This window comes from Podarcis melisellensis (assembly GCF_964234715.1).
Source record: "Podarcis melisellensis genome assembly, chromosome: 1".
In the NCBI taxonomy this organism is placed as follows: domain Eukaryota; kingdom Metazoa; phylum Chordata; class Lepidosauria; order Squamata; family Lacertidae; genus Podarcis; species Podarcis melisellensis.
Window position 1 is genome coordinate 20,234,869 of NC_138528.1, and position 25,628 is coordinate 20,260,496.

General features: G+C 41.7%; 1 protein-coding gene across 2 annotated transcripts in view; it reads left to right on the plus strand.

Annotated features, from left to right (window-relative positions):
- DICER1 (dicer 1, ribonuclease III) overlaps positions 1-14,315 on the plus strand; it is a 52,760-nt gene extending 38,445 nt beyond the window's left edge. For both annotated transcript variants that reach the window (XM_081908565.1, XM_081908566.1), the window contains 5 exons: positions 4,311-5,193; positions 5,322-5,590; positions 6,365-6,527; positions 6,620-6,695; positions 7,411-14,315. In XM_081908565.1, coding sequence (XP_081764691.1) covers positions 4,311-5,193; positions 5,322-5,590; positions 6,365-6,527; positions 6,620-6,695; positions 7,411-7,576 — 1,557 coding nt within the window. In that variant the 3' untranslated portion in view covers positions 7,577-14,315. The remainder of the gene's footprint in view (positions 1-4,310; positions 5,194-5,321; positions 5,591-6,364; positions 6,528-6,619; positions 6,696-7,410) is intronic.
- The last annotated feature ends 11,313 nt before the right edge of the window (positions 14,316-25,628 follow it).

Consider the following 25,628-nt stretch of genomic DNA (forward strand, 5'->3'; position numbering starts at 1 on the left):
CTAGCACCTATTATGGAAATTGATAAAGAATGTGTTTTCAGCAATTCTAGCCTCATGTGACCAAAAGAGCAAGATTGTCTGGGTTAAAGATGTGTGTATGCAGCTTTTAATATGTCTCACGGCAGAGGGTTGTCTTTTAAGAACCCCTCTGCCCCATGCACTTGCTGCAATGTTGAACACAAGGTGGTTCAGATGTAGCCCCCACCATGGTTTGGTGTTACGTGAACTACCAGTCAGTATCCTCAGGTTCACATGCTTCTCCCCTCCTCTCAGGAGCAGTAATTATCTGCTTCTACAGATATATAAATATAAATATACAGATATATAAATATGCATGGAAATGTTTTTAAGACTGCATGTACAGATGTGCATGTTTTTTACTGGACCTAAGCAATCCTCTTATCTTTCCAAGAGGGGATGTAAGGAAAGCTGTAAGTGTACATTTATCTTTTCATATGCTTGGTTCATATGCGACTTGCATTATGTTGTGGCTGGTGTGTTTATCCCAGGGAGTACAAAAGTAAAGGTTTTACTTGTAGTGCTTTCAGAGTGGGGTGTCATCTTGCTGGCATTTTGCAATGGGACTGTTAGCTGGTTAACATTCATTAAATCTTCATTAAGGATCAAAAACATAGATCTGAACTAATATTTGTCTTGCTTTGCCAAAACTGTCACTGCATAGTGGGATTTACTGGGGTTCTGAAGCCGTCGCTCAATTTACTGGAAACACTGACACAGATAGTGTTTGGACAAAGTCCAGATGTGTCTAGTACTATGAGTTGTTTCACTGTTGAGTAAAGAATATTGACTGGTAAAAATAATCAGATGTCAAATTGCTAGAAAGATTGCTAGACTTCTGCTGATTCATTGGTAATATAACTTCCTGAATAATGGCCTTGTTTCTATTTTATTATTTCTTTTTCAATATTCATATAAAACAGCTCAATATGGGGGGAACTACAGTGGTCCTTTGCTTTATGATTAGCTTTCCTCCATAAAAAGTTAATATTTTGATTAGAAAAAGCAAATAATGCTTTATTTGAGCTCATCAGTTTTCTGAAATTCATATTTTGACTACAGAGCCACCAGAGGGCACACTGAAATACTGTTAATGTTTGCAGTGTGAAATATTTATTATAGAGTAAAACATTTCAAGTATACTCACTTCAAACAGTATTATTTTATTATGCTCTTAAAATAGAATGGTTTTAATGATATAACTTGTGCACATAACATGTAATATAGTTTGTATGTTATAATCTCTTAGCAGCACCTGAGCTGTTATAGAAAGGGAGGGTACACAAATTGAGAGGGAGGCATGAAGGTGGGGGGATGCTTTTGCCAACACCATGAAACAACTTGAAGGTATATGGATAGGATAAGCACTAGCACACAGGGAATCCATTACACTCTAGCTATATAGATTCAATGCACTGATCATGGGAATTCCCCAGGAAAAAAGGGAAGAAGCTGTCCTTTCCATCTGAGTCTTGTTCACTCACTCTGCAATAATAATAAAATAAAAATCTGGGAATTTTGAGATTGCCAAATCAGAACTGTTTCTCTCTCTCTCTCTCTCTCTCTCTCTCTCTCTCTCTCTCTCTCTCTCTCTCTCTGTGTGTGTGTGTGTGTGTGTGAGAGAGAGAGAGAGAGAGAGAGAGAGAGAGATGTCAATGGTAAGAGGTGATGGGAGTTGTAGTCTAATAGTATCAGGCTGTGCTTGGTATATTTCAAATGTGACGATGCTAAAATTGAACCCTAACATTATTATTATCTCTGTCACTATTTTCTACATTGGCATCTTCTTCATCCATCAAGACATAGCATCTCTTTCATAGTCACAGCCTTTTAAGGTCCTGTCAGTTGATGTTTTTGCTGCAAGATGGGAGTCATTCTACACTTACATTAAACTTGATCATCTTTGATTGTTTGGAAGGGCTCTTTGGAACTCTTCAGTTTTCACCTCCTGAATAGTTTGGTGTCATCCACAAACTTGACCATCTCTGTACTCAACTCACACGACTCCTCATTGCTCATGAGCATGTTAAAATAACACTAACTCTAGTAAAGATCATTGTGATAATCCACTGATTCCCTCCATTGTGAAAATGTTCTTTAACCAGTTACTGATCCATAAGAAAACTTGTCCTCTTGCCTCACTGTTGCAGTCACCATAGGAGCCTGTGGTGAGGGTTCCTGATGCCAGCTGAGCCATCCCCAGTGCGCCGGGCTGGGGGATCCTTTAACTGCTCGGCTGAAGGGGCCAGCAACCGCACACTCCTCAGCCGACCAGTTAAAAGATGCAGAGGGAAGAACAAGCTATATCAGCGCCTCACCAATGCAGCTTTTTTCTCCCTCTACGCAGTATGAGGGCAGATATATTGCTGGTGAAACCGCCACTGCTCCTGTCCTGAGTCCCTCTGCTAGCAACGCTCGCTGGAGGAAGTTGCTAGCAGAGGGACTTAGGAGCAGTGGCAGTTTCACCAGTGATAGACTACATCGTGGTCTGCTCCTCATACCAGTCCTGGCGCTGTGGTCTAAAGCACTGAGCCTCTTTGGGCTCGCCGATCACAAGGTCGGTGGTTCGAATCCCTCAATGTAGTGAGCTCCCATTGCTCTGTTCCAGCTCCTGCCAACCAGTGCAAATAGATAAATAGGTACTGCTGTGGCAGGAAGGTAAACAGTGTTTCCCTGCGCTCTGGTTTCCGCCACGGTGTTCCATGTTGGTTTTTCTTTATCTAAATATGGTCAGTGATGCTATGCAGGAATGGGGTTGGTTAATTGAAGCTCACAGGTGTATGTTTGCAGTTTGACGTACTTAGCTGCATACCTGTGGTCTCTTGACTTTTTGCCTAATTAGAAAGGGGAGTTACTTTCTGCACCGGATGCAAGAAGGGATGTGATAGGTTAATTGATTATTTGAAACTGTATTTAAGTTGATCAAATGTTTTGTAAGCTGCTGGTGAGGACTGGTAATGGCTTGCAGCTTTTGACTGTTATGTTTTCGAAAATAAAAACAAGCAAAGATATTGCGGACAGCCTTTTATTTCTATGCTCCAGTCGCTGCGCACACTCTGTGTTGACGAAAAAGTTCAACATTCCTTTGTGCCAGTAGCAGCTTAGTCATGCTAGCCACATGACCCAGAAAGCTGTCTGTGGACAAACACTGGCTCCCTCAGCCTTAAAGCGAGATGAGCACTGCAACCCCATAGTCGCCTTTGACTGGACTTAACCGTCCAGGGGTCCTTTACCTTTACCTTTTATTGATTTGTTGCCCAGGCCTATTGCTCAGGTCACCTAACCGTCCAAAGTAGATTTGGGAGGCACACAAGGGACTGCAGGGGTGAGAAAACCCAATGTTCATTTGTCCATATTTATTAATGGTGCACAGGCACAATGGGATGTCCCTCATTGTCTCTTCCTGCTCTATTGTAAAAATGAGAGAGCAATGGAAAGGAAATGGCTTGATTGTATCAATGTGGCTTGTTTCCGCTTGGATGTATTTCAGTCTTAGCTTCGTTTACTTTGCAGATTTGAATACAGTATCATTCTTGTCCCAAATCATAATTGAAAAACAATGTGTTGGCAGAATATCCAAAATGTTATGTATTAAAACTAAAAAAAAATATCATAATTTGCTGTGACCCCCCCCCCAAATATAATATATATCTGAAAGCTAAAACTTTCTTTAAACCTATGGCATTTACCAAGCTATCAAATTCCTAGCATGGTGTTTCAGTACTATCCGAGTAATTGTTTACATCAGTGTCAACCCCTGCTTAAAATATTTGGTCTACAGCTCTTGCATCTGTTTATAGATATAATTTAACAATAGTCTAAACTGGTTTCATTCATGCTGAGCAAATCGGCTTCTCACTGATTTGCAAAAAGCTCTATTTACTAAAGTGAGAAATTGACATTTTTCTGCTTAAGCACAATATAATTGCAGTAGTCCAAGATAATAGACATTTCTGTTTTCTCTGTAGTTTTGCTGTGCCACATTCTGAGACAAACTTTCCAAAAAGGACTGAAACCACTGTAGAACAGTGTCTCCCAATGCCTAGCATTGTTTCTAGGTGGTTCAGGCATCTATAGTTCTTGGACAGCATAAATAATAATGTATTTAGATCTAATGAAAGAAAGAAAGAAAGAAAGAAAGAAAGAAAGAAAGAAAGAAAGAAAGAAAGAAAGAAAGAAAGAAAGAAAAGCATAGTTAATACTGTCCATAACCATTTTATTGTGATGCTGTGGAATTATTTTTGTAACTAAACTAAGTGGCCCTTCCTGTTTTATTTTTTTCCTACTTTCAGGCAAAAGAGGGATTGATGTCTAATGGAAAACTTGATGATGATTATGATGATGACGATGATGACGACTTAATGTGGCGAGTACCCAAGGAGGAAGCTGACTTTGAGGATGACTTTATGGAATACGATCAGGAGCATATCAAATTCATTGACAATATGTTAATGGGTTCTGGAGCATTTGTGAAGAAAATATCCCTTTCCCCATTTTCACCCACTGATAACAGTTATGAATGGAAAGCACCCAAAAAATCAACCTTGACTAATGTCCAGTTTGCATCAGATTTTGATGATTTTGATTACAGCTCCTGGGATGCAATGTGCTATCTAGACCCTAGCAAGGCTGTTGAAGAGGATGACTTTGTAGTGGGTTTCTGGAATCCATCAGAGGAAAATTGTGGCATTGATGCTGGAAAACAGTCCATCTCCTATGACTTACATACAGAACAATGCATTGCTGACAAAAGCATTGCAGACTGTGTGGAAGCCCTTCTGGGCTGCTATTTGACCAGCTGCGGTGAAAGAGCTGCCCAGCTTTTTCTCTGTTCACTGGGGCTAAAAGTGCTTCCGGTTATTAAGAAAACTGATTGGGAGAGTGCTCTGTATTCCTACAGAGAGCATTTTAACCACCAGCAGAAACATTCTTCAGCAATCTGTGTTTCTGCCTCTCTAGCCAATCAAGAGTCTTCTCTGTATAAAGACTTGATGTATGGCTGTTTAAAGATTCCTCCAAGATGTATGTTTGATCATCCAGATGCTGAGCGAACCTTACATCACCTTATATCTGGCTTTGAAAACTTCGAGAAGAAAATTAGCTACAGTTTTAAGAATAAGGCTTATCTACTTCAGGCATTTACTCATGCCTCCTATCATTACAACACCATTACTGGTAAGTCATGTGAAAAATCCCCTTTTTGCATTAAGCTTACATGCCTGAAAAGATGCAGATTATCTGGGAGGATTGTTAATTATATTGCTATCTATTTCTTGCCAATCCCTCAACCCTTGTGTGTTAAGATTGTTACCAGCGGTTGGAATTCCTGGGAGATGCAATTTTGGACTACCTCATAACCAAGCACCTTTACGAAGACCCACGGCAGCACTCTCCTGGAGTTCTAACAGACCTGCGATCTGCTCTTGTTAACAACACCATCTTTGCCTCATTGGCTGTAAAGTACGACTACCACAAATACTTCAAAGCTGTCTCTCCCGAGCTGTTTCATGTTATTGATGACTTTGTGCAGTTTCAGATGGAAAAAAATGAAATGCAAGGAATGGATTCCGAGGTTAGTGGCACCGGAAAATCATTTGTGTGTGTGTTGAAGCTCATTTTAGTGTGAGTTTATATTGAAGAATTTAAACATCTAGCACAACATGGCAAGATCAAGTAGAGGCTTTCTACTGAATAGGACATTGTGAACTGCAACTAGTTATTGGATTCTGGCTGCATTCTAAATTTCATCCTTGTCTGTGCCGCATACAAGCAAGGACTTTTGTCACACTCCTTCAGAATTATTGTGAACTACTGACCCTATGACCAGGGCTGTGTGTTGCATATCTTTTTTTAAAAAAATTAACCTTTGCGGCCAAGTAGTTAAAATTCTGTGCCAATAAAAACAGAGTTCTGAGACCAGTATAAATTACTTAAATGGAACACATTTACACCATTTCTCTTTTGCATCATGCTGCAATTTTGCATATAATTCTTGGAGGTTTTTTTAGTTGGGAAGGGGGACACTGAAGCCTATTCCCAGTCACTGATATCTTACTCATCCTCTCGCTTCTCAGACTTTAACAGGCATTGCTCAAACATTTCTTCACAGCTGTAAGAACAGAAAACTTTTAAGGAAAAGAAGGCTGATCTCAAGGAACTTGAATAGCACACAGGAGGAGGACTATATATCGAAGCTAGCTTAATACCAGTTTAATGTCAGACTTTTGTTTAATCCATTCTTGCTTGTCTAGAAGTTGAAAATTTGCAGTTCTGAGTGAATAAATCCTTTTTAATTGAAAATTTGCAACAATTTTGTAACACAGTTTTGTTTTGGTATTTGCTTTAGCTCCGAAGATCTGAAGAAGATGAAGAAAAAGAGGAGGACATAGAAGTACCAAAGGCCATGGGGGATATATTTGAGTCACTCGCTGGTGCCATTTACATGGATAGTGGAATGTCTCTTGAAATGGTTTGGCAAGTGTACTATCCAATGATGAGGCCATTAATAGGTAACATTGGAGCTCTCGGAAGAAATGTTCAGTAATTCATTGTTTGTCGTTAAGAGGGTTTACAAACATGGTGTTGTTGTTTTTAATCACAGAGAAATTCTCTGCAAATGTGCCCCGTTCCCCAGTACGAGAGCTGCTGGAAATGGAGCCAGAGACAGCTAAATTTAGGTAAGAATTAATCTGCTTAATATTTCTGTAAAATATTCCTGAAGTCATGAACCTTGCAATGGATTATAATTGTGTTTTACTGTATAATAGGAATTATATTTGTATTATTTAAAAAAAAAAACCTGCATTTTAAAATTGTTTGACCTTATATTGAAGGGCAGGTAAGAAATTGAGTTAATAGTAATATGTGGTGTCTAGCTAAACAGCTCTGCTGGCACAAGCTTTTTTTTTTCCCCTAACAGTGGACCTTCTCCTCTTGCTGTACACCCCTTTAATATGTTCTAGGGTTTCCTCCAGTCCTTTGGAGCAGATTTAGGGACTGGAGGGGAGAAGGAGGGGGTGTTCTGCTGCGCAGTTAGAAGTGTGTCTGCTAGTAGAACTTGTAATAATTTTAATGACATAGTATTCTGGAAAAGAAATCTCAAAACTGAGAACTTCCAACTACACTTTTGCTTCCATTTGAAGGGCTTTTGTTTCCTCCCACTGGATGCATGTGTGTATATGTACATAATGTCTTTATACTTCGTGCATCCCTGCAGTAGGCTGTTGCTTCTACAAAAGCTCATGTTGCAATAAATTGTGTTTCACGGGACCGTACACTGTTTCAGATTAACATGGTTATTCTTCCGGAATTGATTCCACTTTGAGTATCTTTGTTTTAATTGGCATATGTGTTTATTTCTGTTTTTTCCTGCTTCCCCCTCCACTCACGCAGTCCTGCGGAAAGAACCTATGATGGAAAGGTCAGAGTAACTGTGGAAGTTGTAGGAAAGGGAAAGTTCAAAGGTGTTGGAAGAAGCTATCGGATCGCCAAATCTGCTGCAGCAAGAAGAGCTCTACGAAGCCTCAAAGCAAATCAACCTCAGGTTCCAAATAGCTGAGACACCTCTTAAAAACAACAACAACAACCACACACTCAATAGAGAAATTTAAAAGATATATGTTGAGAGGAACAAACTGAAGACAGCATTTAAAGTTTGATAACAAATAGCTAACAACATTTAACATGTACACATAATTTTGGAACGAAATGTAGTTATAGGGTTTTTTTGCGCAAACACAATCTTGTCTTCTTTCCTCACTTCTGCTTTGTTTAATCACAAGAGTGCTTTAATGATGACATTTAGCAAGTGTTCAAAATAATTGTTGTCAGGTATCTTTGGTTTACTTTGTCAGTACAGCTTTGCTTAGTGTTTAAAGGCCAGGGAGCTTATGCCTATTGCAGTTCCTAGATTTATATATATATATGTATATATATATAGTAATCTTGAAATTCCTCAAATCTGTGCACTAGTGCCAGTCACGAAGCAGTTTATAAACTGCACCGGATGATTTGGTGTAAGGATTAAGTGTGCCAGTATTGTCCTTGTTCTTTCCATGCCATCTTTGCATTAAGATGGCATTCCCAATCATTATTGCACTTGTTTGTTAGGGACAGGTTTAAATTGAAATGTCTGGCATCAGATAGATTTTAAAACTGATGCCGCATAGTCTTGCATCAAAAGGTTCTTGCCTTAAAAGTACATAAGCCCTCACTAATGCAACCTTTCATTTCTGAACTCCTTGGAGCAAACTGTATTACATTCCCTTCATTTTTAGAACGCATTTTACAATGATGAAGCTCCATATTTACAGTACAACATGTTAGTTTAGCTGTGACCTAACTTATTACAGGACTGTAATAGAAATCGTACTCATATATATGTAGTGAGGTTATTTTTTAACAATTCAGAGGAAATGGTTAGTACAGATCTTTGTTATTGCAAACAGAAAAGTCTCTCGCTGATTTCCATTGTTACAGAAACCGAGACTGAGCACAGTCCATCACTCTTGTGGAACCTCCTTTCCCTTCAAGGGACTTGTGCAAGAGATTTTCCTGGTGGATTGCAGGCATTGCTTCCAGTATTGGAACTTTGTAATAATAGCTAACTGCACAGTGCAAACTGTTGCTTTAAAAAGAACTTTTGACATATCGCACCTAAAATATGCTGCAGATTTTATATTGGATACATATTTAACAAACGGAGCACCTTTACACCTTTAAGAGCAATTTCCACGTAAATTTCTTACTGTACTTTTCAGAATTGCATGCATATTTCACCTACCAAAGCTGTGCTGTTAAATGCCATGGAAGTTGTTGTGTGAGAGAAATTGCCATACTTTTGATACATCTGTGATTTAGGTCCTTTACCTTAGAATAACTAGCTCATTATTGTTGTTTCAGTTGATATGAAAGCATACTTTTTAGGCTATGCCTAAGTTTCTTTAGATATTTGTAGGCACCCTTCACTTAAATACCTCAGTTCTTCTTTGTTCTTTTTGTGTCTTTTTTCCCTTTTGCATGCATTTTTGTTTGTTTTTGGTGCTATGTGTATGTATTATGCTTGAAATTTTAATTTTTGCACTGTAACTATAATACCTCTTAATTTTACCTTGTTTAAAAAGCTGTGGGTCGTCTTGCACTCCCACCAATATCAATAGAGGTTTGCTGCAATTTTACCCCATTAATTATGCTTGAAGTTTGAGAGAGCTGAGCAAGTTTTTTTTAATGTTTTCCAGCACAGTGGTCTGCTCTTGATGCTGTTTTATGTGTTAAATTACAGATAATACTGTGTTCTGTGTTAAAGACACCCCCCTTCCTCACACATGTGCATTCAAAATTTAGAGGGGAAAACATCTGGCTTACCTTTCTAAAAGAGAAGGATTGTACCTTAGTGGCAGAAGACATTAAACTTTTTCTGAAATACAGAATATAGTTTAACAAATCTTTCTAACGATGGAAGTGAAATGAAAGATTTTTGTGTGACTTCAGTCACAGTGAGCAAGTAAAATGTCATGGAAGGATTAAAAGACAAGCTCATGTGCAAGGATGAACTATACACATGGCTCAAAAGTTTCTTTGTTTTTTGCTGCAGACACCCCACCCCTACCCCCACCTCCCTGGATGAGGAAGCAAGCCTCATTTTCAGTTTGGAAAATGACCGTTCTTCCATGCTGGCACACTGGATCCAGGTAGGTTAGTGCTGCCTAGAGCTTGAAGACGGGAATGTCGTTAGAGTCACAGGATGTTTTAACTGTTCCTGGAATCGGTCTTCAAATACGTTCCTCGAGAGCAGCAGCTTAGGAAGGTTTCTGATTTCTCCTCTGCTTCAGGCTTGCATTTTCTACTTTCACCTGCTTATTTCTTTACTTGCTCTTTTTGTACTGTGTACTTGGCCAGGATCCTTCTAATTTCCTTTCTTCTTGCATGCTTTGATCTGTTTGTATTTTTCACTGATTGCTTTTTGTGTTCCATGGGGGATATTCTCATCTGCCCAAGTCCTAGTCAGAGTTCAGCATCCTGCTTTTTAGCTCACCATGGCTACCTCAGATAGCTTTATTTTTCTCTTACAACTTGTGTTGTCCGTGTGTGAGAGAGGTTTGATTGTTGTTAAAATCATTTTTATTCGAAAAAATATATCTTCTGCAATGGATTCTACCACTGCCCCCTCCCACTGTTGATTTTCCCAGGTTTTCCCTCTCTGATTAAACTCCCTAGCTATTGAGTCAAATAATTTTCCCTATTCATGCAGCTACAATGAACTAACAACATGCAATTTTTGTTATTGCAAACTCCCCCCCCCCCCCAATTTAACCTATTCAGCAGCAGCCTACTGCAGCACCTGTTGCACAACAGCCAGGGCCTGGGTCTGCGCCTGCTCTGCTTGTGCCACTGCGGCCTGCCCTTGTATGTCATGACTACCCTGATTTGGACTCAAGTCTCCATATGAATGAATCAAAAGCAGTGTTGGGCAAAGTTATGGGAAGCAGGTCCACTGTGTCCAAATGTTGGGCATCCCAAGTATTTTCTGGAGCCTTACAAGACACTCAAGTCTCTATATTGACAAAACTAGTGGCTTCATTGGCCAAACATTGGTGCACCTTCCCAGACATGTGGATCCCTTCTTCATCCCAAAAAGCCAACTTGACCTTCCACTGATACGAAGAGGTCATTCTGCCTACTTTCTGCAGCTTCCCACTCCACCCCACTGAGAAGATGTGGCACTCCCTAAGATGCCTTAAAGCGCTACATCTCTAGGACTCAAACATAAAAAGATTCCTTGTTATCTTTTCTGCTCTCAACCCGGGCAAAGCAGATTAAGGCTGGCATTTCCCTGGCTTGTGACTTCCTAAAGTTGCCCACCACAACTGCTCGCCCCAGCAGCATTTTTCAACCAACACACCTCTTTAGGAGGTATGCCAGGGAGCCACGGGGTCATTTGTCATTATAAGGTAGACCTATTTGCTTCAGCTGAAGTGTCCTTTGGAAGATGAGTCTTACAAAGTGTGCTTCCTCCACCCTAGGCAGCCACCAATAACCCTATTGATGTTGGTCAGCTTTCAAACATCCCATCTGGGTCCAGTATGCCAGTACAGGAGAAGGGTCTGTTAAGCTCACCTGAAGGGTGTTTCTCCTTGCTGGCATCCAGGGCCACATCCTGCTTTTTCCATGAATGGCTGCCTACAGATCAAACTTTGGGGGAGTGATTATATGCACACACACAGATGTTTAACTGAGTTCAGCCTGTCTGCATGTGGTATGTGTGGTCTTCTGTCTGTCTCTGCATCTTAGCTTGGCAAAACTGTACCTGGAGACTGCTCACAGGAACGCAGAGGTTAAAACTTCCTGTGAACCTATTGATATTCCTGCCTTTCACTTCTAGGCAGCACTAACCTACCTGGGTCCAGGATGGCACAGAGAAACACCTTTCAGGTGATTCCAGCTGATTCCAGTGGGCCCTTTTCAGCTTCAGTATGAGCAGCTGCTGTGAAAATGTCTGTGAAAATGCCCACATGCATAGTATTCCCAAAATTTAGCTTTGTATTGTGACATTTGTTACAACGTTTAGGTAAAGCTGTAGTCCTCAAACCACTAATCTGAGGTGCTGTAAAAGTATTCTTACAAACAGAGTTTAACAAGACTTTTCAGTGGTAAGTGGATTGAGGATTATCATCTAAATTCTATTCATGCATAGGTAGTTTATGAATAAACCCTGTTAAATCTACAATTGCAGCCCACAGCAAGGATTTTGCAGCTCTAGTAAATAATAGCTATTAATGTTGATAGTTTTCTTTGCTGATGCCCAGATCAGCATTTAAAAACTTGCAAGTTTCTGTAATTCAAAAAAAGGGCATGTATTACCCCAATCAAATATATAAGCTTTGGTTTTTCTTTTCTTTTTGTGAAATGCCATATGTAAAATCAAAACCAATCTCATGAGACTGAAAGATAGCAAATGCTTCACATAAATGTTTCATACTTGGATAATTTCAAAGGTTAAGAGTGTAGCCTGATGGCAATAGGAATAATTACACTCTCTAATCAGAAGTATTCAATGCCTCCCTGTTGAAGAAAGCTAATGAACTGAAACTGAAAATATTGAGTAGGGGCCAATGGTAAATGTAGGTCCTGCTGCTGTTTGTGTGTGTGCGTGTTTAATGCAACAACCTTTTTGCTGTATGATTTAATTCAAATATTACATAATGCTGTTAGAATGCAAAAATACACTAGTTTCCATGCTGTGCAACTGCTTTACCCACCTCCCCCTTTTAGTACAGTTGGAGTATTGGAAAATGTATGCTATTTAGACCTAAATCTCACCCTTTGAAGGTTGGGATCGAAATCCCTTGACATGCTACAAGCATGAGAGGAAATGGACTGTTGCAAGCCTGTCTTCACAATGTATCACACAGACCCCTCATGTAGACAGCAGAGGGGTTAATTGGCATGAACCTAATTTTGGATTTGTGTGTGTGTTTGTGTGTTCTGTTACACTGTATACTTAAAACAGTCCTCCTAACTATGCTGCATTTTTATTTTTGTTATGGCTTTGTTTTGTGCTGCTCTGTTCATGTAGCACAAATAAGCATTGCACTTGGTACCGTGCTTTACCTCATTTCAAAGAGAAAGATACTTAATTAGAGGAATTAATGTGGTTTGGGCCTTGCTGCTGCTTTGATTTACTGAATTTGAAAAAAGATGATTAGAATACCTGCAATGTGTCACTTAAATTGCACAACTGAAATAGGCTATTTGTTGGTTTTTTGTCTGTAACTTTTTCTATATTTTAAGGAAGAAAGACTTTGGTCTAGGATCCAGAGAGCCCCTTGCATGACTGGAAGGTGCTTCTGCAAGTGGGAAGGGAGGGGGTGTTCTCCAATTTCCAATGAGTCTTCTCTCCCAGATGCAGCTACCCACACCTTGTCCCATTTCCTTCTGGAGATCCATTAACCCAGACATGGGGAGCCTATGACCTTTGGATGTTGCTGGGTTACAATTCCCATTATCTTTGACCATTGGCATTTGGCTGGCCACCAGCCCCAGTCCCTCCCCTATCTTTTCAGTGGATGCAAAGGGCTGCAAAAAGGAGGCGTGAGATCCACACTGCACAAGCAGAACACTGCCCAGGGACTCTCGGGGTCCTAGCAGTGTCTCTTTTTGCCATCCTTTAACTGTCTTGTGAAACGGTTAATATTTAAAATTCACTTTTTCGAGCTCCCCTTCCCTTGCCCTGCCTTGCTGTAAATTCACTGAACATGCATACATTCATTTTGAATATGAAGGGATCTATCTGTAGGTATCATCTAGTCAAGCCCAGAGGGCAGAATTTTTAACCAGATTGAACTGTGAGAAGTCCTGTAAGGGGTAAGGCCACATCTGCAAGTGGCATAAACTGGCAGTCCCCATAGTCACAGCCTTTTCTAACTGAAAAAAAAAGTTATTTGACAATATTTGAGCCATGCGCTGTTCTACCTTCCTCATTGAATGTAATGGAATTAGTTGTGTGTGAGTAATTAAAGAGAGTGAACCTAGGGCAACGCTACACTATTAATGGCAAATATTTTCACTTTCAGTGAAGCGAAGATGTGTTAATATTTATAAGACTGTGTCTTTAAATCCTTAAGACTTTACAACCATGAAATGTAACTGAAACCTACATTTTCACCAGCAGAAGTCTGATAACAGATATCCATAAAGTCAGGTAGAATACAAAGGGTTGGATCTAGACTAAGCGAGTTGAACTTAGTTCCCATAGATATCAGTGAGACTTATGACTAGCTTGATACATTGCTTTCAGTGGAACTTAAGTTCAACTATCTTAGTTTTGATCCAGCCCAAAACCGTTAATTGCAACTTCATGCAAGAGTAACTCAACATTAATCTATCACTTTTATTTCCTAAGTCCTTTTATAGCTTCCCCACTTGCATATGTTTAATTTGGATAACCACAGACTGTTTAAATTGATATGATTGATGCACTCAGTTTTACTACAGCAGCAAGTTATCTAGAGAAACAGAAGTTGAACAAGCATTGAAAATTGCAGGCTTTTTTTATTGTAAATAGTTTGACTGTAAAGATGGTTAAAATCAAGTAGAATGAATAACATAATTTGATGGACAATAAAATATTTCCCATCACATGCTGCAGCTGTCTAAGGGACATAAAATGTAATTCATTCATACTGTAATCATGCTGCAGAAATTTGCAGTCTGCACCTTATGGATCACAATTACCTTTAATAGATTTTTTTGTAATAATTGTAGCTGAATATATCTCCAATAAAGTTATGGTCTGTTCATTTTTGTGTTTACTGTTTTCCTTAAAGCCTTATGTAATGCATGTAAATGTAGAAGTGTTAGTATTAACATGAATATTGATCACGTTTTACCTTGCCCTTCAAATAGCCTGGGGCAGTGTACATAATTCTCTGCCTCCTCCATTTTATCTGCACAACACACTTGAGAGATTGGTTAGACTGACAGCTAATGCCTGTGCTGAGGTCATCCAGTTATTTCCAAATCATGGCTGAATGGGGTGAAGTTGGTCCTATCACTACAATTTCAGGGCAAAAAAGTTGTAATTGTATGAAAACCCACAACAGTGACTAGGATATCATATAAGTGACTGCATTTCTTGGTTTGAAACCAGTTTGGGAGGGGGGATATCTATTTTCAAATATTCACAAAATGTATTTGGAATCGTAACTTGACACTCAGATCTTATGGAGTCATATACTTTGAAAACAACAGCACTCCAACTGTCTTCATTGCACTTGAGCATTAGTAGTGTGGAAGTGAAGAGCTAGTAGCTGAGTGATCAAGGTTGCCTTACTGCTCTTTCCAAAACTGCACGTTAAATTAATGGGCTCTTACCCAGTAGATAATAGCGAGAATAAGAGGAAAATGCCATCAGTGAGCTAATCTTACTGACGTGATTTCCAGCAGCTCCGACCCTGGAGATGGAACGTAGCTCGCATGGCTAGTAGTTTTTGATAGCCTTGTTGTTGTTTAGTCATGTCCGACTCTTCATAACCCCATGGACCAGAGCAGCCTTATTTTCCCTGAATTTCTCTAATCTTTCAAAGCTATCCAATTTTAGCTATGCACTGTGTGAAGAACTTTCTTTTGTATTCATAGTGAGACAAAGATTTCCACAAATGGATCCCCAGATTGTGGCCCTAGAAGCAAAATTGTGTGTGATCAAATCTAGCTTTGTGAGGTCTAATCACGTGCTTGAGGGGCAGAACCACTGTTCTCTGTTCCTTCCTCACTCCTCTGTCAAAGTTGACTTGACATCTATTTATTCAGCACGAGAGATTCTCCTGCCCAGCAACACGTGCACAGCTTTTTATGGTGTGAGAGCATCTGGGGGCTGGGGCCATGGTTGTAAAATGCCGACCTGAGATTTGCTGCTTTAAAATAGAAACTGCAAGTTTAAAAGCCGGGGGAGATTGGAGGAGAGAGAGAATAAGACTTCTGCAGAATTTCTCCACACAGCCTTCTAATTCATTACATTAAGGTTCATTATATACCGTTAGTGAACAAATCCCAGTGAAAATATTTTAAGGTCTAATCATGCTGCATGAATCCAACATCAATTCTTGCCATAAGCTGTCATAAAACTACTTTTTGTGTGAGAAAGAACTGTAAAAGCAATTCATAAACACTCTTCATAACCAATCTCTGCAGTAACTCAATGGAGTTGCAACTGCCTATTCAAAATTCACAAAGTCAGAATTCATCACCTATGATGAATGGAGTTTTGTTGATTTAATAGCATATATATGATTCTTTTTTCACATACAGTCTTGCCTCCTATCCCAAACCACTTTTAGCAACAGTGCGTTCAGGCTAGAATCATTTCACTCAGTAATGAAATGGCCCCGTGAAAAGACCACAGCTCGGGGTCGGAGCACCTCTAGTTATAAGGATCTGAAAACCAGCAAGCTGGCGAGGCAGCTAAATGGCAAATAGTCAGACCAGCAAAACAGTTTCCTATGTGCCATTAGGCAGGGTGAAGCTGCTGCCTCAGGGAGTGGGAGCTCCCAAGACAGTTGACTTCCTTCCATTGGCAGGTGAAAACCATTAGGCAGGTTGAGGTAGCTGCCTCAGACATCAAATATCAAGGAGTGTGGTGATCAGAGTTGGTAGCCCTGGCTGTTCCTCCTGAAAGCTGCTCCTGTTGGAGGACAGAGCTATTTAGGCCACACAGCCAGTCTGCTGCCCTCAGGTTCGGCCCCACAACCTGTTAAGAGGGACCACTCAAGTATTTTCCTGCAGAAGTGCCAACTTGAATAAAATATTGTGGTGGGAGTGAGTAAGCCCTGCCCTACATAACTGATCACAAGAAGCGGCACATGTACACCATTTTCATAGCAATGCCCATCAACTTTGGAAACCCCGCCCCCCCTGCCCCATGCCCAGTTGGAACAGTGTATGGGAGGCCATCTTTTCCTTTGCCTCCAGCCCCAAAATGTCCTGGGCTGGCCTTGTGTGTTGAGGTTTATTTAAAACTAGAGTTGACATATTAGAGGACAATTATATATGTCTATTATAGCATTCCCTAGTCTTTTTCAAGGGACGCGGGTGGCGCTGTGGGTAAAACCTCAGCGCCTAGGACTTGCCGATCGCATGGCCAGCGGTTCGAATCCCCGCGGCGGGGTGAGCTCCCGTCGTTCAGTCCCAGCTCCTGCCCACCTAGCAGTTCGAAAACACAATTAAGTGCAAGTAGATAAATAGGTACCGCTTTCTAGCGGGAAGGTAAACGGCGTTCCATGTGCTGCTCTGATGCCGGTTTGCCGGAGCAGCTTCATCATGCTGACCACGTGACCCGGAAGTGTCTCCGGACAGCACTGGCTCCCGGCCTATAGAGTGAGATGAACACACAACCCTAGAGTCTGTCAAGACTGACCCGTACGGGCAGGGGTACCTTTACCTTTACCTTTTAGTCTTTTTCAAGTGGTGTGGTGCAGGCTACTTTGGAGTGAATGAATACAGCATATAGTAGGGTTGCCATATATTTTTAATTTTTTTGGCCAAACTTGTTGAGCTTTTTGGGCAAAATCGCCACATGTCAGGATTTTCTTTCTGCCCGGACACTGCTTCCAACTGCAGTATTCCAAGAAATTCTAGACATATGGCAACCCTAGCATATAGCAACTGGAATACAGTCTTCATCAAAGTGTTTGGTGTGCCTGGAGGGCTTGGCCAGCGATCCTCAGAATGAGACTATACATTAGGCTAGAGCTTTCCAAACTTTTCATGTTGGTGACATGCTTTTTAGACATGCATCATTTTGCAACACAGTAATTCAGTTTTTACTAGCAAACGAGGTTCAACAAACTCCACTCCAGCCTCAGGAGAATTGCAGGCAGCATTCACACGACACACCTGCACCCTCCAGCTGACACACCTACATGTGCGACTCACAGTTTGGAAAGCTCTGCATTAGGAAGAACTTTCTGACAGTAACAGGTGTTTGAGAGGGGAAAGGAATACCTTAGAAGAGGGTTTCCCAGACTTGCTTCTCCAGCTGGTTTTGGACTACAGTTCCCATCGTCACTGGTCCTGCTAGCTAGGGATAGTGGCAGTTGTAGTCCGACAACTGCTGGAGACCCAAGTTTGGGAAACTCTGCCTTAGAAGGTGGTAGACTCTACTGCATTAGAGGTTTTTGAACAGAGGTTGGAAGGCCATTTGTCAGAAGTTCTTTAGCTGTGATTCCAGCATTGGATGACACCTGGGTTCCCTTTCAACCCTATAATTCAGTGATTCTATAATTCTAGGAGACTTAAAGGCATCACCAAGGTGTGTCTGTTTTCACCTGTGAAATATGGAAGTGTAATCATGGATGCTGGGATGCGGGTGGCACTGTGGGTTAAACCACAGAGTCTAGGGCTGGCTGATCAGAAGGTCAGCAGTTCAAATCACTGCGATGGGGTGAGCTCCCGTTGCTCTGTCCCAGCTCCTGCCAACCTATCAGTTTGAAAGCACATCAAAGTGCAAGTAGATAAATAGGTACCGCTCTGGTGAGAAGGTAAATGGCATTTCCGTGCGCTGCTCTGGTTCGCCAGAAGCGGCTTAGTCCTGCTGTCCACATGACCCGGAAGCTGTACGCCGGCTCCCTCGGCCAATAAAGCGAGATGAGCGCCGCAACCCCAGAGTCGGCCATGACTGGACCTAATGGTCAGGGGTCCCTTTACCTTTACCTTTTAATGTTTTGGTAAAACTGTTTTATTGGGTATGTTAATGAGGATTTTTATACTTCAATGCTTATGTTATTGGTTTTTAAACTTGCAAACCACCCAGAAGCCAATTTTGGCATTGCAAATAAAGCACAAAAGAACAACGGCATACATAGACCTTATCACCAGATCTCAAATTGGGGAAAATACAGGAGGGCATTCCTAAACATCTTGCAGTTGGCAGGTATGTATGCAACAAGCAGGGGGAGCCTCATACAGTGGTACCTCGAGTTACAAATGCCTTAGGTTACAAACGTTTCTGGTTACAAACTCTGCTATCCTGGAAGAGTTACCCTGAGTTGAGAACTTTGCCCCAGGATGAGAACGAAAATTATGTGCTGGCAGCGCAGCGGCAGCAAGAGGCCCGATTAGCAAAAGCACACCTCTAGTTAAGAACAGTTTCAGCTTAAGAACGGACCTCCGGAACAAATTAAATTTGTAACTAGAGATACCACTGTATTGGGTTCATCCAGGGCTTACTTTATAGGACGGGTGGGGAAGTTGTGGCACTCCAAGATGATGCTGAACTTCAACTCTCATCATCCCTGGCTATTGGCAACACTGCCCAAAGCTAATGGGAGTTGGAGTCCAATAATCTCCAGTGGGCCATGTGTTCTCTAGCCCAATGGCAAGGTATGAAAGGACCGTGGAGGGGATTGCAGGTATTGACTTGGGATTTGGGAGAAGGTGAAAGGGCAAGAGGAGAGGTCATTTAAGTCCTTGACTCAGAGATGCTGCTTTTGCCATTGGAAGGAAAAGGCACTTAACCGCTCCAGCATAATTACAAACCCAGGGAAGCACAAGGGAAATCCATCTTCTTTAATAGCACTTGCTCGTCACCGACTAGCCGGCCCTGCCATTAGGTGACGTTTGCTCAGACACCTTTAGCCTCAGGTTTTTAATTTTGTGCGACGTATCCCCCCCCCCAAAAAAAAACCCAGAAAGGAAGGTTTGGGGTTTACACAAAGCCAGAGAATGACATGAAAAGTTTTAACTTAAGCAGCAAAATAGAAAGGCTAATCTTATTTAAAAGTAATATGTGTTTCTTGATTGAGTGCCCAGATACACTCAACTGGGACATTTTAGTGGAATCGGTTCTAAGCTGTTACACTGAGTTATACAGAGTAAGGTTTCCTGAGCTCACGTTGCCAGACCTGAAATACTCTTGTGGCTGCATTTAATAAAGAAACGAAAGTCTCGGGGTAAGGGGATATGATTTTTTATGACAGAAGGAATGCAAATAACTTTTAGTCTCGTTGCCTAGACCGGGTTGGGTCTGATTTGATGGAGTTTAATAATGACTTATAACCTGTGCTGACAATGTGCAGGCCCCCGCAACGTCATTTAACTCATTTATTCTGCTTGCTGTAAAAACAAAGAGATGGCAAATAAATATATGGAAAGTTCATTGTTTGTCAGAGGGCCCAAGCCAAAAGTTTTCAGTGACCTTTTAAAATATGGTCCCTTGCTAGTACTAAAATGTCTGTCACTCAACGCACACACTTGCACGCTCTGGCCTTTTAACCCGTGCATCTTGTTTTTCTCTCTTTCAACTGGTTGTATGAATTTCAAATCAGCTGCAGCTCTTTAAGTCAACCCCCCCTTCTTCTTCTTCTCTCCCCCCCCCCCCTGCATCGGAGGATTACTGTAAATTGCAGCCTGACAATTACAATGTACAGCGCACTGGAGAGTTATTAATGGATAGGCCTACTGATGGCCTTTCAGCACAAACCCGGGCCTGGTATTCCTCACTCCTAATTGGATCCAGGGCTAGAGGCCTAGGTGGATGAATCGGGGGGGGGACCGTGGGGGGGGGAGCGGGTGTCTTCTGCGGAGCCCCACTTTATCAGAGGAAGGTATCAATTGATCATAGATAGCTCCTATTGGCAACGTCAAGATCTCTAATTCACCTCCGTCCTAATGACTTGTATTGGCTTAAGCAGGCCCATTATTTGACAGCCTTCGCCTCAGCTGACAAAGCCCTGCAGGTGGTTTTAATAGAAGATTTCGATTGCGGGAGATTGTACTAAAGACAGAGCAGCAGTTCAACAGACACAATAGAGGCTAGTAAAATATCCCCCCCCCCCATTTTTTTAAATGCTAAGTCTGTTTTACAGTACTCCCAGAGAATGCTAATAAGACTGGAACTGAAGTTAACCACAACTTCCATTTACTTGGCACTTTTTTTTGGGGGGTGCGTTTCTGTTTTAACGTTACAAATCCTGCACAGAGCTTTCCTCTTGGGCTTCAATATTTATTTTAAGCAATGAATTATGCAGGGGCATAAATTATGGTTGACAAATGTAAACTGGAATGGGGGTAACATGCGCAGAGCGAAGGGATGGGCAAATCTGTCAAGTTTGCTTTCTCTCAATTTCTCCTTTTCCCACTCTTATGTTTGGCTCTCCAGCTTTCCATGCTGGTTTGCAATTTCTTTCCTTCTTTTTCTAAAGCCCTCACGAAAATTCATCAGCATTTCATGACGAATTTTACTAACGTAACATTTTGGTATGCAACTTTCCCTCATGTACATAATTTCACAATGCAAGTTTCCCCTAATATAATGCATTCTTGTATCCATCAGTGATTCTTTAGCCATGATTCCTGCTTTGCAGGGAGTTGGAATAGATGACGTTGGGGGTCCCTTCCAACTCAATGATTCTATGATTTTAACCATTAAAATCCAAAATGCACTGATCTTTCATTCTTTTGTAGCATTTCTGAGCCACTGGGTACGAGGTTGCTGATATATGTATATAGTATTCAAAACAAATAAATAACACAAGACAAAGAAACAACATTAAAACCTGAAAAACTAAACTGCAAAATATTTATTTGCATGTTATCTTCTGGGCCCGCACTTCTGTGTAAGTCATGTGACCCGTGCAAGATCATAACTCCCCCAAAAGCACCTTTTGGGGGCACATTGCCCCAAAATGTTTGTTTTTGGGTGCTATGCCCGAAAAAGTGCAACCTTAAATTGTGTGGGATAGCAGTGGCCATTTTGCACCATTGTCCTACAACAAAAAACGGATGCCCCGGTTTTTCTGGGGCAGTTGATGGGTATGGTGTAGTGGTTAGAGTACTGAACTTGGACCTGGGATACCAGGGTACAAATTCCTACTCGGCTGTGAAGCCGAGGCAAAAACCACATTGAGGTCCCTGGAGGAAAAGTGGGATACAAATCAAATAAATGAAGAAATATAAGGGTATGAATATGTGACCTTCTCACCCTCTTTTTTGCTCTCTGCCCTTACTTGTGGGAAGCACTTTTTTTAAAAAAAAACACCTGACTATATCTGCTCCCAATTTAAATCAGCTTTTGCCAACCTGGTACCTTTCAGAATTTTGGGTCTGCAACTCCCATCAGATTCATCGGGTTGGCCACTGTGAGAACAGGATGCTGGTCTATTTGTGCTACTGCCCTGGTCCAGCAGGCTCATCTTACATCCTTAATGTGCCAAGCAACTCTGCTCCTCTTGCCAGACAAATATAATGCAGAGCCTAAGCAAAGGCTAACATGTTTTAGCCTTTGTGGAATAGCCCCTTAAGTCCTGATTCAAAGCCAGTAATATGCCATTCAGCCCTTACCTAATGGGTAGTGTGGGAGTAGCGTTGCTTCAGGGGATTGTGTCTACCACTTAAAATAAAAACAAAACAATGGAAAATTGTGTGCAATCCTGTGTGCAATCCAGAGAAACCCAGAGAGGGCACATAAAACCGGCAGAGAGCAAATCAGAATGAATAATAAATTGTCCAGTTCATTTTTTTGTTTTCATTCTAAAGGGATTTTGAATTATACTGCTTTAGAGCTGTGGACAATTTTTCTTTTTCTTTTTGATGGTCCTGGTTTTTTCTTCATACTGTGAGCCGTGTTACATAGCTGGGATGGGAGCAGTAGAGCAGAAATGATATAAGCAAATGCATAACCTCCTTAATTAAAGGTTTTTAAATAAGAGGTTGGATGGCTATCTGCCAGGGATTCTTTAGCTGTAGTTCCTGAAGTGCAGAAGGTTGGACTAGGTGACCCCTGGGTCCCTTCCAACCCCATGATTCTATAATTCTACAATAACTGAAATGAAAAGGCAGAGTTCTCAGAATGGAAGAGAGGAGGTTGCCTTGCTGGTGTTTGTGTTGTTTTAAGGCTGTTTTATGTGAGTGCAGGTGCAAGACTGCTCAGCTTTTAAATGCAAAATTCAAAAATTATCTAGGCATGATGGACATCGCCATTCATCAACAACCATATCACAGGTATGATGATCCAATAGATGTTCATGATGCTCAGATAATCATACTGCACACAGCACTGGCAAGAATACAGTGGTACCTTGGGTTAAGAACTTAATTCGTTCTGGAGGTCTGTTCTTAACCTGAAACTGTTCTTAACCTGAAGCACCACTTTAGCTAATGGGGCCTCCCACTGCCACCGAGCCACCGCCACATGATTTCTGTTCTCATCCTGAAGCAAGGTTCTTAACCCGAGGTACTATTTCTGGGTTAGCGGAGTCTGTAACCTGAAGCATCTGTAACCTGAAGCGTCTGTAACCCGAGGTACCACTGTACTTGTGATGTACTATGGAGGGAGGGAAATACTTTTCCTTCCACACTGTGGTTTGAGCGCTGGAAAAGTTACGCTTCTGCAACAGAAGCATAAACCTTGGGGGAACTGTGCAGATCTGCTGTGACAAATGAGCAACAACTGCCCAATTTGCTGCACTACAGGCTGATTGTCTGGAAAGTCCCTTAGCTGTGGTGGAGCAAGGCATTGTTTGTTTCACCACTGGAACTAATGGGGATTATGAGGTTCACTTCAGTACAAGCAATTGCTATCCTGAAAGAATGGAATTGGAAGAGCAGAAAGTTTGGGAACATAAAGTCAACATGTCCATAGTTTTCCCATTATCTCCGCAGACGAATAATCAAGGATCCAATTAAAAAAATGCTTTCTTGTTTGTTTCCCAAGATTTCTAGGAAACTTGCCTTCCTTTTACTGGCAAATGCACTTACGCTAAAATTCCGTTCCTAAATCCCAGGCACATAACAACTTCTGTGTCAGCAGATCAGAACAGAACTGCTTCAGAGCCTTCTGGACAGCATGGATGCATGCAGAAGCGCTCATCCACCTACTTCTTCAGGTGGATATAGTGAGAAGGCACCTCCTCATTGCCATCTTTATTTATTTTATAGCATTTCTTATTGACCATGGTGATTAACTCCTCCCCACCCCCGGCTTCTCTCTGTAATATTTCATTTGTATTCTGGTTTGTTGTTACAGACATTTCCTCCACTAACTTATAACTTGTACACTCGTGGATACTCTTGGTTATATTCAGTATCTCCAGGTCTTTGTGCTGTCTTTGTGCTCCCATACGTTCTGCACTGAATGTTGAGGATCGAAAGTACCACCTGTTCTGTGCTAAAAAAGGAAAGGTAGAGATCTACCAATTGCCACCATGCAGGAATGTTTAATTAAACGTGCTCAATGTGCAAGTTATCAGTCCATGATATGGAGAAGGTGTTTAGAGCAGGACCCAAGAACACCAAGTCCTGTGGGCAGGGGCTGGAAGTCAGAAGTCAGAGATGGGTGGCTGGAGAGTCTGCCAGCATCTGAGGCTGCGCTTTGTCTACCAGCCTGCAAGTGCGCAAGGAAGTGTGAGCTACCAAAATGTGCGTGCCTAAAAAATGGGCTCATGTGCATGGATACGTGCAAACTCCCCAACTGTGGTAACCAGGACTTAAGTTCAGCAGACGGTGAACATCTATTTTAGGAGGAAATGGATGATCATTATGATGGCTCATCTGAAAATAAACAAGTAGTGTTACAAAGATGTCTGGAAAAATAACATGAAGGCTGGCAACATCAACCTTGCTATGCGGGAATCACTTGCAGATGACCACAGTGCCTGGAGACAGGCAGCCATGTTGTATATCCATAGCAGTGACCAGAGGAGGAATGACCACTGGGAGGAGCGCAGAGAGAAGAAATGCCATAGCGCATTTGCAGCAGCTCAGCTGGATGCCTTCATTTGCCCCAGCTGCAGCAAAGCATGTCTCTCCCATATCAGTCTCTACAGCCACAGCAGGCTCTGCAACCTTCCAACAGCTTGACTTCACCCCCAAAGGTGCACTCCTCCATTGTCTCCCAAGATAGACAGACACCAAGACTATATACGCCCAGGACAAACTAAATAAACATTTCATTTGAAATTGTGAGGTTTTGTGTGAAGTTGCTATAGTTGGCAGTGCCTAGTGGAAAAAGAAAGAACTGGGCCAGACTCAACTCTATGGCATGCCACAGAGGACACTCGAACTCAGGACGCAAGGGAGAAACATGCTAAGAGGAAGGCATGCTTGGCAAATCCATACTGTCATCAACTCCCGCCCGGAAACCAGTGTCCCCACTGTGGAAGGACATGTGGATCCAGAATTGGCCTCCACAGTCACTTATGGACTCATTGTTAAAACTGTGTTTATGGAAGACAATCTTACTTGGCTACGAGTGATCGCCGAAGAGAAGAGAGAGAGATAGAGAGAGATCCTTTGTGGTGTGGAAGTGGCATTTGGGGTGGCCTAATGCTTCTTTTAGGGTGCATAGCTACAGTTCCCTCATTCAGTTATGGCAACTGTGGCTCCAAAACATCTGGAGTGGCCCAAGTTGGCAAAGGCTGTGTTATATATATATATACTGTACTGGATATTCAGCATCAAGGAGAAAGGCTTTCCTGCAGATAATTATTGTGCTTCCCAGGTCAAATCCAGACATCTGGCGCCTTACTTTAGCTCTTTCATTAGCTTTAGAAAATCCATTTGATTTTATGAAACGCCAAGGCTCTCAAGCTTCCTAAGTACTGACCTAAAGGCTACAGGGAATACTGGGAAATACAACATGATATTACAGAGAGGAAACAGGATCGTCTTGTGCAATAAAGGCATGACATGGAAAAGTGCTGCTTGGTGAGTGGTATTTATGGGTCTGGCTCCAGTCACATGACACGGTCCAGACTCCTTTCAGGGGTTAGAACCCTGTCATGTGACAGGACCTGAATATCTACCACCTTTAATGGCAGTCATAAGAACGCTGACAGATTAGACTGTAGCATATCCTGGAGGATTCACGACGGATGGGTCAGCCCTTGAGCTTCCTAAGAGCCATTAGCGATGGGCTGTTCTTTAGGTCTGTAAGAAGAGCACTGTGTATGCAATTGTTCAGTCCTGAACCTCCTCCTCCTATGTACAACAGGCAAAAGAACAATTCCGGCTGTGCATCATATTACTGTCTTGAGGGCAATCATTTGTCTATCCACTTTGCCCCCACCAAAAGAACTCTGTGTGAGAAATATGACAAATCGGCCCCATGGCAGGTTCTGCAA